The sequence below is a fragment of the Lampetra planeri genome, chromosome 72, assembly GCF_965212315.1.
Source record: "Lampetra planeri chromosome 72, kcLamPlan1.2.h2, whole genome shotgun sequence".
Lineage (NCBI taxonomy): Eukaryota > Metazoa > Chordata > Hyperoartia > Petromyzontiformes > Petromyzontidae > Lampetra > Lampetra planeri.
Window position 1 is genome coordinate 2,060,179 of NC_136177.1, and position 12,031 is coordinate 2,072,209.

At 45.8% G+C, this 12,031-nt stretch overlaps 1 protein-coding gene across 1 annotated transcript; it reads left to right on the top strand.

The window, feature by feature from the left end:
* Nucleotides 1–3,305: 3,305 nt before the first annotated feature.
* Nucleotides 3,306–10,993, top strand: LOC144737616 (myelin protein zero-like protein 3). Its single transcript, XM_078620379.1, has 4 exons — nt 3,306–3,426; nt 5,706–6,113; nt 8,502–8,654; nt 9,347–10,993. The coding sequence occupies exons 1-4, from the start codon at nt 3,366–3,368 to the stop codon at nt 9,523–9,525; spliced, it is 801 nt and encodes a 266-aa protein (XP_078476505.1). The 5' UTR covers nt 3,306–3,365; the 3' UTR covers nt 9,526–10,993.
* The last annotated feature ends 1,038 nt before the right edge of the window (nt 10,994–12,031 follow it).

Here is a 12,031-nt window from a genome sequence, read left to right on the forward strand (position 1 = left end):
AAGTGTGCGCGGCTCTGGGAACTAAAAAGATACGGACATCTCCCTACCACCCACTGACGGATGGTATGGTTGAACGGCTAAATCGGACTTTGTCTGCCATGCTGTGTCACACGGTGAGTGAAAAACAATCAGATTGGGATTTGCATATCCCTGGGGTACTCTCGGCATACCGGATGACGCCGCATGTGTCTACAGGATATTCGCCGTTTTTCCTTATGTACGGTCGCGAAAACGTGCCGCCGATGGATGTGCAGTTGGGAACAGGAGTGAGGGGACCTACTAAGCCTATTCCTGATTACATTCAGGACACCGTTCGCCGTGTCACTGAGGCGCGGGAAGAGGCCCGCATGGCTACGGCCAAAGCTCAGGCCCGGAACGAACGGTGCGCTCGACGCTCTAAGGGGAAGTGCCCCTGGAAGGTGGGGGACATTGCCTGGCTGCATTGCCCACAGGTGCGGCCAGGGACCTCCCCTAAATTACATAAACCATGGCAAGGGCCTGTTCGACCTCATCGAGGTTCCCAACCCACAGTCTGCACGCGTTCGGTTTGGATCTCGGCGTTGGTACGTTCACACGTCTCGCTTGAAACCATATGTGGCCCCTCGAACGGATGCGTCATCTCCTGATGTTGCCTTGCCGGGGTCTGTTGCTACCGACACACCCTTGCCTGTGCCTATTGACCCTGCAAGAGCGCATGTCGTGCCTTTTACAGACAAGCCGGCCGTGACACTGCAGGAGACAGGGGACTCTGCTCGGGGTGTGCCTACCACGGCTGCGGGGACACCGAGCCCCACCGCCCTTCCGACCCCGCCGCAGACACGATTGCGGGACACCCCGGACTCTGGGCCTTCAGGGATATGGGACAGGGACGTTGGCGGGCCTCCAATAGCGACAGGAAGACTTGATCCTGTCGCTCTTAAAACCCCATCGCGTTCCCGGTCTGCAGGGGGACCGCCGCCCGTCCGGGACGGGCCGGCGACCCGCACGCGGTCTAAGTCCCTTACGTTTCGTTGATTTATACTGTTCGTGTTCTTGTTGTTATTGTTATATTTATTGTATGCTTCGTTGTCCTCGCATGTATGATGGTTGTGGTCGCTCGCATTACTTGTTGTTGTTGTTGTTCAGCCGAGGACGGCTGGAATTTTCTCCACGGGGGAGGGTGGTGTAATGCGGGCGTAAACGGCCTCGCGGATATGACGTCATGGGGGGAGGGGTTAGGTCACGTGTGAGAGAGGGGTAAGCTCTTAAGGGAGAGAACCGGAAGAGACGGGAGGAGAGTGTGGGAATAAAGACAGGGTGAGGCCACGCAGGGCAGAGGGTGGAGAGTGGCGAGATCGCCACGCGGTGAGACTCGGCACCGTCGGCCAGCGGTGACCGGGCACGGGTGGAACGGAGAGCAGCGGTGGAGCTGCCGCGAGAGCAGCTGAAAGACTGCACAAGGAAGCCTGCAGCGGAGCTGCATCGGAGTGGAGAAAGGCTACGGGAGCGACGGCAGCTGTCGAGCTGCCAAGCGGGGAGGCTCTGAGCGAGGGCCGTGTGGGACAAGTTGTAAGAACCCAAATAAAGGACAACGGAGACAGACACAGTGAAAGAGTCCTTTATTACATGTGTAGTGGTGGTGTTGACGTGCGCCGACTGTGACAGTGATGGATCACGGGGCGGCGCGGGGTGCGGGGTTGGGCACGCGTTGTGGGCGTGGTGTGGACGCGCGCGCCGGGAGTGACAGATGACGGGGCGGCGCGGCGTGGGTGCTGAGGCACGCTGAGATGTGGGAAAACAGGATCGTAGCCAGCGCCCAGTGATTGGTCGAATAGGATGGGTGCTCGCAGCGACGTCCGCAGGTGGGGTATAAAGGGGGACGCGCGAGAGCACTCGGGGAGAGTTACCCAGTTGAAGACCAGAAGACGGAGCTGAAGACCTAGTGCCCCGAGACCCCTAGTCCCGCCGTCCTTGTAGGGACCGGGGCCCTGTGTGGCTTGGAGGCGAGACTGTGGGACCCGGGGTCCGACGCCCACGTGGGTCGGGCTGGGGACCCACAGTCAAGACGGACACCCCGGGCAGGGAGTGTCCCGAGTAGCTCAGTGGGCGTTAGTCGCCAGGGTAGCTAAGTGGGTGTTGGTCACCCGAGTAGCTCAGGGGCGTTAGTCGCCGAGTAGCTAAGTGGGTGTTGGTCACCCGAGTAGCTCAGTGGGCGTTAGTCGCCGAGTAGCTAAGTGGGTGTTGGTCACCCGAGTAGCTCAGTGGGCGTTAGTCGCCAGGGTAGCTAAGTGGGTGTTGGTCACCCGAGTAGCTCAGTGGGCGTTAGTCGCCAGGGTAGCTAAGTGGGTGTTTGTCACCCGAGATACTAAGTGGGTGTTTGTCACCCGAGATACTAAGTGGGTGTTTGTCACCCGAGATACTAAGTGGGTGTTAGTCACCTGTGAACGAGTTTGGTAAAATAAAGAGTGTGTTACCCGTGAAGTCGTCTCCCGCCGAGTTACTACATTACACATGTATAAAGCAAGAAACTTATATCGGTAAAAACAAATCGCAAAAAAAGGTGACTAAAATAAAGTTTTAGAGGTTAGACTAGGAGTTCTGCATGAACGCGTCTCTCTCACTTGCTCTCTCGTAAAAAAATATGAAAATAAGAATAGACTTTGACCATTTTGGCAATAATATAACACAAGTTGTGCTAACATGTTTAAACACCACAAAGATACCTTTTGCAAGGCATATAGTCTGCATAAACCATTGATGCCTTGTAAAAGGTATCATCTATGTGGTGTATGAACATCTTAACATAACTCCTGTTTTAGTGCCAGAGAAGGGTGAAACCTAATCTTATTTCTAATAATTTTTGTTACTGGCAAAAAGATCCCATATATATAACCCAAAAACTATTTTAAAAAAAATATAGTTTACAAGGTAAGGCCCATTGAGCTATGTAGCTTTTTCTTTTTAGAAGCGACCTGGTCACACACAAATGATGGCACAATTAAGTGGACTTATTATCGTGTGGACATTTGTTTAGCAGCCAAATACTCTAAATGCGTGATGTTGGTTCTAAATGTGGAGGAGAAAAATCTGAGGACCTGGAGAAAAATCCACTCGACCATGGAGAAAAAGAGAGACACGAACTCCAAATATACAACAGGCGTCAGGTTCTAGATCGAACCCACGACCTCCTGCATACGAGGCGAGGCAGATAACATCTTCTAGCCACCGGGGCACCCACGCGTACATAGCCACCACCGCCCACCTACATGACATTTTACGTCGCCACGCCTCCCGTGATTGTCTACGTGTCCGATTTCCCCACCCCCCGGGTTTAAAAGGGAGACCTGCAGGCGGCCACTGATAGCAGACTGCTGAGGCAAGCGGAAATGGGGCATCTGGCCGCGTGCATGGTGGTGCTGGGGCTGTGGGTGAGCGGGGCGCAGGGTGGTGAGTAGTTACCGCACGGCTCCCCTACCCACTTGCATGGCACCGCACGGCTCGAGAGCCCGCACGGATTCAGGCGCGTGTGCGTCTCGCGACGGTTTAAATGTGACGATGTGACCGCGTGGACTTTTGCGGCAAATGTGATTGGCAGATTATTTAGTTTTTTTGTGGGGTCAGATAACACACATAACGTGCATACAAAATGTACAAACATAAAGAACATACATAATATGCACATAAATACACAGACACAACGAATTTGGGCATACAGCTTCCTCCGCTCTACATTTGAGAAGCACCCCGCCTGGTAATTCCCTGAAGTGTGTACCCAGAGCTGCTGTGAAAAGGAGATTGAGTGCTTCCTTGCTGCGACGACATTCAGTTTTAGTGGCACTGAGCCACCGCTAGCTGACTCATCACCAGCATTCACAGCAGGTGCACTCCCCACTGCTGTTGAGAAAGACCTTCGCACTTCATTCACAAGCTTTGCAGCTATCTCGGTAGGGACAAGCCACTGCCCCTCCGTTGCCTGGTTTCACTAAATCGCCCACCCTCATGAGACGTGCGTCTAGCATGCATTTATCCATGGCAGGGCTCACAAGAGAGGGTAGTGCCATGTTCGGGTTCCACAACAGCGGCTCGTGAGTTCATTCTGATGCTGACCAGGGTTTATTCAGTCGGGCAGTGACAAGGAAACCCCAGGTCTATAAGACACTCCTGTAGAAGTGAGGAATCTGTGAGTGGAATACCCATAATGTCCATAAAGAAGAGCTGCTTGCTACACTGAAGGCCCCATCAGGTTATTGAGAAAAAAAGATCCTGTGGAACACCACACGGGTGATGGAGCTGTGTAGAGAACCCTCTGTAGGCGAAAGGTAGAGAGTTGGCTCCGTACACACACCAGACCATAGTTATGTATATACATTATGCATATGCATACCACATTTATATAATGCACATACCTAACGTATATAGATGATGTAAATACAGAGTGTACATACATCATGCGCATGTGGGATGTACGTACATAGTGTATGTTGATTAACTGTGAATAACCCAGCCAATAATAGACACCCATTGTATTTTATATGACTACATTAACCCCGTGGATTTTTTCTCTGGATCCTACGGGTTTTACCTCCTCATTTAGAACCCATATAATCCAGCAGTGGAATTGCTGAACAAGATTCATTTTTTCCGCCTGAGGACGACCGCTTGTGTTGCGATCGAAACGTCGTTATTTATGTTATTTTATACCTACGTGACTTTACCGAAAGAACCAAAGAGTAAATAGCTATATATCTCAGTAGTGGGCCTTACCTTGTAAAAAAAAATGTTTAATAGTTTTAGTTGAGAGTGGCACCCAGAGGTTTTCGAGCAATGGAAACCCGTGGTCAACTGTAAAGGTGATGCTGAGGTGTTGTGGCATCCGTATCCCTGACCACAATGACCCCTTTACATTAATTATACAGTATTTGTTTTGTTGGGAAAGAAAATTACAACCAATGTCTACGTGTGCTCATGTATGTTGAACTTCTTTCACTACGTACATAGCCAACCGTGCGAATCGGAGGTACAGGGAAAGGACAACAAACTCAACACAAAACACAGCTCTGTGAAGAAATTAGTTTAAAATCTGGATTATTTAAAAGTGCATAGCTCCAGCAGCTTCCTAATATAGAATGTAAGGACGTTCCAGACGGCTACAGAAGCGCATGTAAAAGCACGGGATGTGGTAACCGTTTTTGTTCAAACCAGATCTAAAACTAAACTAGATTGTTATTTTATCAGGTAAGGTCCACTGAGCAGTGCAGCTCTTTTTCAGCAGCGACTTGGCTATCATAAATGATAGCGCAACGAAGTGGCTTATAAATAATAACTCAACCAATAGAATATTAATTTCAATGTATCTGTATACATTAACCCGCCCCTCTCCTAATTGTCTCACAAGTGATGACATCACATTCACCTCGTTCTATTTAAGATCGAAACAGGGGGAGGATTCCCCCAGAATTCTTGCTATTGCCTGATGAGGCTGGTTATTGTAATTACTGGTGAAACGTGAGGGTACTCGAATTGTAAATGTTGTGGGTTGGTGCTGAGCTCGTAAATAATTGGCACGTTTTGTTTATGTGACAAACCTTACTGATTGGCCATGTCGGGTGATGGCGGGTTAACAATATATTGAAATTTACGCGATCTATTCCAAAAACTTACGATGAAGAATTGGCGTACGTGTTAAAGTGATGACCTCGAATGCGTTCCTCTGTTTCCACTTCCAGTTGTTGCTGCCCCCTTTGAGGCAGACGTGAGCTTCCAGTGCTCCAAATTCGGTAGCAGAGCATCAGTGTACACCAAGAGGGCCGTCATAGGCATGGAAGGTGGCACTGTAATGCTGCCCTGCGTCTTCTCGCTGACTAATCGGACGAATCAGGTCTATGTGCAGTGGAGGGTGAGTCGCATGAGTACGATCATATTCACGAGCGAGACGAACTTCACTGAGGGGACTTTCACGGACCGGCTGGGGCTCGTGGGTGACCTTCGAAAGGGCCAGGCTAACATCAGCATCAGCGACCTGAGGCCTGGCGACAAAAACGTCTACTACTGTGACATCCTCGAGCGGCCCACAAAGCAAAGCAACAATTTGGTTCACTCTGACAATCACGGAACCTACTTGGACATCCAGGAAGGTAAGGCGACGTCGTGGGCAGAAGTCTGTCCTCACACTCCGGCACTCCACAAATTAATGATATTCCTGGACAATATTGCGGGCAATGTTCACCACTGTCAACGTGTTAATTTTGGTATGACAAGGCCAAAGTGATACAGAGTTTGTTAAAGAAAAAGAGCAGTGTTCATGAAGATTGTTCTGTCAACAGAGTGCACATACTTGGGTAAGCAGGTAGTCTCTGTCTTAGGATTTGAGTTGTCATCGCCGTTGGCCACGAAGGAAGAAGCAGTGATCGGTTTGTCCAAATATGGGTAGAGAAAAATAAAAACCTCGTATGATCCGTTATTCATCAAAAGTAATTTACGGACGAATGGAACAGACTAAGGCGTAAATGATATTTCCACAAGATGTTGTGGATATGCCATTGCAAATCAGCCAATACATTTCCGTCATGGCCATATGAAGTTAAACTATCAATTCCCCAGGCATCCGTATTAAACGAACTTCAAATGCATTGAGGCATCTGGTGACATCACAATATAGCATTTCTAAACAAATTAGGATGGTGATGTACGTATTTATTGTTGAACTGATTTCGCACCATTTGTAGCCAACCCACACTAATCGGAGGTGCGCTGACACTGACAGTGGTGCAAAAGCACAAATAACCAAAAAACTGAAGAAAAAACTAAACACATAAATCCATAAAACGGTGGCTTTAAAAAAGAAAGCCTATGTAACAGATGATCCAAATATAGTTTTTTTTGGGTTAGATCACGTAAATATAAATGCGATTTAAAGCTTTCGTGACTGCAGGGATTCATCTTCTTGGTTCTTTCGGTAAAGTCACGTAGAAGGGAAATAATAAAATAATAAAACATAAAATCAAATTCTCACGACGTTTCGGCCACAACGCCGAAACGTCGTGAGAATTTTATTTTATTATGTTTAATTTTATTTTTTTATTTCCCTTCTTACTGACTTTACCGAAAGAAAGACAGGGCTGTGTTTCCGACAGCCCTGTTCTTCACCTGAGGACGGCTGCTTGCGTAGTGGCTGAAACGTCGTGAGAATTGTATTTTATTATGTTTTTTTTTACCTTCTACGTGACTTTACCGAAAGAACCAAGAAGAGAAATATAAATGTGTCGTTAAACCCGCCACCACATGACACAACCAATTAGTAAGGTTTGCCACTTAAACAAAACGTGCCAATTAATTTCTAGTACAGCACACTGGTGTGTTGGCATGTTTTGATCACGTGACAAACCTTACAAATGGCTGTCGGGAGGTAGCAGGTTTAACGACGTATTTATATTAACGCGATCTAGCCCCCTTCTGTGTAGGTCCCGCCCCTCTCCCGTACCAGACATAGGAGGATTTGGGGCTGCTTTGGGTAGCTGTGGAGGTTGTGGAAGGTGTTTTGGGTGTGTGTAAAAGATTAGAGTTGACCTAAATTGGAATTGATTAAACCTACCACATGACACATAAAACTTTACAAACCAGTGCAATCTAAATCCACTGATTACTTCAACAACTCGACCCAAGATGAAACTAAAAAAACTAAACTATTTTTTTTATTTTACCAGGTAAGGCCTCACTGAGCTGTATAGCTCTTTTTCAGAAGCGACCTGGCCACACGTAATGATAGCTCAATTAAGTGATCCTAAAACGATCATGTGTGATGAAAACAAAAGTACCTGGGGATACGCTGCATGTACCGGGGTGGTAATGTTCCCTGTAAACATCGCTCTGTGTGCCCTCTGCTCAAACATGCAGGGACGGTGGCTCTGAGCCAAATTGTGTCAACTCCACATTCCTACAGTGGAGGTTGCTGTCCGTAAAGAATGACCACTGATTAATTTCTACGAAGTGGTTCTACTTTTATTGACTGCTATAGGTTGAACTGACATGCAACCGTAATACAGTCCGTTCTCCTATAACACGTAGTTTTCATAACGTGAATTGGATATATAATGCGCTGAATGTATGAGGAAACGTATTTTTTATAACGCGGATGTGAATTGGATATAACGCAATTGGGTGAATGGAACTATATCACAGCGACTAGAAATAAGTGGTTGTAACGGCTGCCTCGGCGTAGCATCATCATCATCATCATAAGGCATTGGGATGCTGCTGGATGCTTCAAGATGCTTCCAACCATGCGCTTCGGTCTTTGTTCGGCCTGCGTTTACTTATTTTGCATGTCTGTGCTATAACCCCCTGTATTATTTTTTATAACGCGATTTTTCCATCACGCGGTGTTCTTCACGAACACAAATGCTTAAATTTTATAGAACCAAACCATACGAACTCACCACCGGCGATGACTCGAAGTGCGCTGACCACCGTTCTACCTGACCTTCCTGTTGCAGGGGTTAATCGTGATTTTCATATCTCCACAGGCCTCCATTCTGCCATGACCTCCACCTGCCCCTGCACCCACCAGTGGGCCCTTAGGAGAAGTCTCGCTGCAATATCCGTTTGCTTTGTTTTGATCTCGATGATCTCTGTGGCTGCTTTCGGATACATGAAGTGGAGACAAAACCGCACCACAGGTAAAGAAAGGTGTTTTTGCCAGTAAGAGTGGCTGTCGCCTGATGAAGCTGGCTGTTGTTGTAATCGCCAGAGAAACGTCACCGTGCACGAATTGTAAATACTGTGGGGTTACTCTCCAACACAACCTGTAAGTGTTGAAGTAGGCGTGCGCCTTTTGGCGTCTTCTGGTCTAACACCATTTGAGACAAGGCTCAAAAGAAAGCTTTCTCTGGTGTGGACCAATCAGTTTCAAAAACAATGCATATATTAGCAGTGTTTTTTGTTTGCATTCTGACCACAAGTATCGTGGTTAATGCACACACGATTCCTTGTAAAAGCTTTCAGTTTGGTGTTTTGTTGCCAGAAAAAAGGGGAAAACCTATTCTCATGTATGCTAGTAGTGAGGACTTGTGTGAGTCAATGGGTCTCTGTGTGAGCCTATGGGTCTCTGTGTGAGTCACTGGCTCTGTGTGTCAGTCTGATGGCCTATATATTTGGAGTTTGCATGTTCTCATTGTGGTCGCGTGAATTTTTATCTGGGTCTTCCGGGTTTTCCCTCCAACATTTATAATCAACGTCAAGACGCGTTTAGAGTATTTGTCTGCTACAATACATTTCCACATTTTGAGAAAGAGAGCAATGCAAACTCCAAATACAAAGCATGCGACAATAACAACAATGCGTGTTTATGTTTTTCCACATCCCCTTCCAGCCAACATGACACCTGAAGTTTTGTACGACACGGTGGACATGCATCACGATTCCCTCGTCGATACTGCATACATCGTACAGCTTCGCATGGACAGATGCAACGAGACATACACGAAAATTAAACCGGTCGCAGTTTTGGGAGGTGGAGCCCTGAGGTCTGCAAGCACGCAAGCAGCTTAACCGAGACCCAAATGGCAATCTGGAGCAGTGCTTTTTTTCTTGTTACACCAGTCCCTTGGTTAATGTTTTTCTCAAATCGTATATTATCAGTGCACGTTTGTTTGCATGTTCACCACAAGTACGTGTAGTTAATGTAGATGCCTACCAAAAATGTATCTATTTGTTTTTTTAATATCTTAACACAACTGCCGATTTGTTATTTCCAGAAACGGTAGAATTTTTTTCATACTCTGGTTCTGCTTAAAAAAAAGGTCCCATGCTATGTTTTTTTAAATCCGTTCCACAAAAACTATCGCTAATCGAAATAACTGTCAATGGAATATAGGAATTGCACGTTTGAAAATCGTTAATGTCACCAAGTTGACCTTAATAATGTCCTACCTCGTTTTGAGGCTGAATTACTTTCCTACTCTTTTTATTTTGCGAATTCACTTCAGGAGCCATTGCAATCGCTATAAATTCACTTATACACTTAAAAAATAAGTTAAAAAATCAATGAGGTCTGCATTAGAGCTGTTTCCACCGCTCAAACCGAAAATGTATAATGTAAACAAAGCGAGGTCTAAACTCGCTCATAAATGGGCGTCACTCATTGGCTGAGGGCGTGGCTCAGCCCCCACTTATGAGCGTTCGGAATGGCCAAATTTAGCACCACCACGTGCACATGTAACGGAAACATGTTACCGTTCGTCAACATTTGTAACATTCAGTCCAAACCTTGGGGGTCCTTGGGGAGGTGAAAGGTAAACCGAAAAGACCGTAAACCGATGTCACTGCTAACCGAGGGACGACTGTTTATAGAAATAAAAACATTATTACTTAGCAGTCGTCGAGGTTTTTTTTAATTCGGGTTAGATCACGTGAATATAACAGCCAATTAAAGTCAGCTTTTTTGTCACGAAAACAAAACGTGCCGAATTAGTTACTTGTTCAGAAGTCACCAGTGTGTGTGTGTGTCTGTTGCGGAGTAAAACCCACAACATTTTACAAATGAACGACACTTTTATAATTTACGCGATCTAGCCCCCCAAAAAACAACCTCTTATGGATAATATTGGTCGTAAAGCCTTACTACTATTACTATTGCACGTTAAACATTACTCATCAGCATTGTAATCAAATTCTGCTTTCCTGCATGGTCAATTACGAGGCATCATCACCCCTTTAAGGGTGCAATGCACGTGAGCACACCAACACGAAGAATATCTTACCTCGTCTCGCACTCCTCACTTTGCTCATGCGCAGCATGCGCAAGTGAGATACATTATCGTGGACATGTATTTTATCCACAGTCTTGCTTTTTAAACGCTTTGATTTAACTCACTCTGTTGTTGTCATATCCTCAAATCCTGTAACTCAATTTTAACCCACTTCCCAATGTGGTATCGACTGCAAACTTGGTATACTTATGTCATACTGTTGGCAATAATATATTCTATCATTGAAAATAAAAAAAAATATTTGTAAACATTATTTTTCATGTTATGTTTCAGCTTTGGTCTAATTGTCCATGCTCAACTAACGTTGGCTGTAAATCACAACGGTCCCTTACGTTATGGCAAGCTTTGGGGCCACTTCCTGGAGTTTTGCCATTACGAGTACGGTACATTTCATTAAAGCGTGTTTAAAAAAAAGTACTTTTAATTATTACTTATTTCTATTAAGAATATCTGTGGAAAGTCACCGGGAAACCAGATAGAGCATGGGGAATATCTGGATTTCGCACGATTTTTTGCGTCATCTTTTTTAACACTCAACATGATATGTATTAATTTAATAAGAAATGAGTTAAATTTCGATTTAAAGCTTTCGTGACTGCAAGGATTCATCTTCTTGGTTCTTTCGGTAAAGTCACGTACAAGGGAAGTAATAAAATAATAAAAATAAAACATAATAAAATAATTATCACGACGTTTCGGCCACAACGCAAGCAGCCGTCCTCAGGTGAAGACCAGGTCTGTCGGGGAGACAGCGTCTGAATGAAACAACACCACGCTTGGAGCATATATTTAAGCTGGGTTGGAAGGGGGGAAGGGCGCCTTAACAAAATAATTTGTATATCAAGAGGAATTTAGCATATTTAAGGGAAATGCAGGTATGTGATTAGTACTAATCACATACCTGCATTTCGTCGAGAATTATTTTATTGTTTTATTTTTATTATTTTATTACTTCCCTTCTACGTGACTTTACCGAAAGAACCAAGAAGAAGAAATGAGTTATAATACTGAACCAATGATAGCAGGGCGAAATGCATGAACATTTCTTCAGACTGCCCCAGATATCCTTCAGGCTCAGTGCAGAATTATCTCCACGCCTTCTGCTTCACGGCGAGATAGTAAGCTTATGTAATGACCCTTGTGCCCCATCAAGAGCAGACCCTCATGGGGATTAAGGCCTCCCGTGGCCTGAAGACACCAACACGATCTCCTCTAAACCTTCAATATCATAGCTAGGAATGTTATTTTGACTAACAAGAAGAACCACGAACCACCCACCCGGAAAC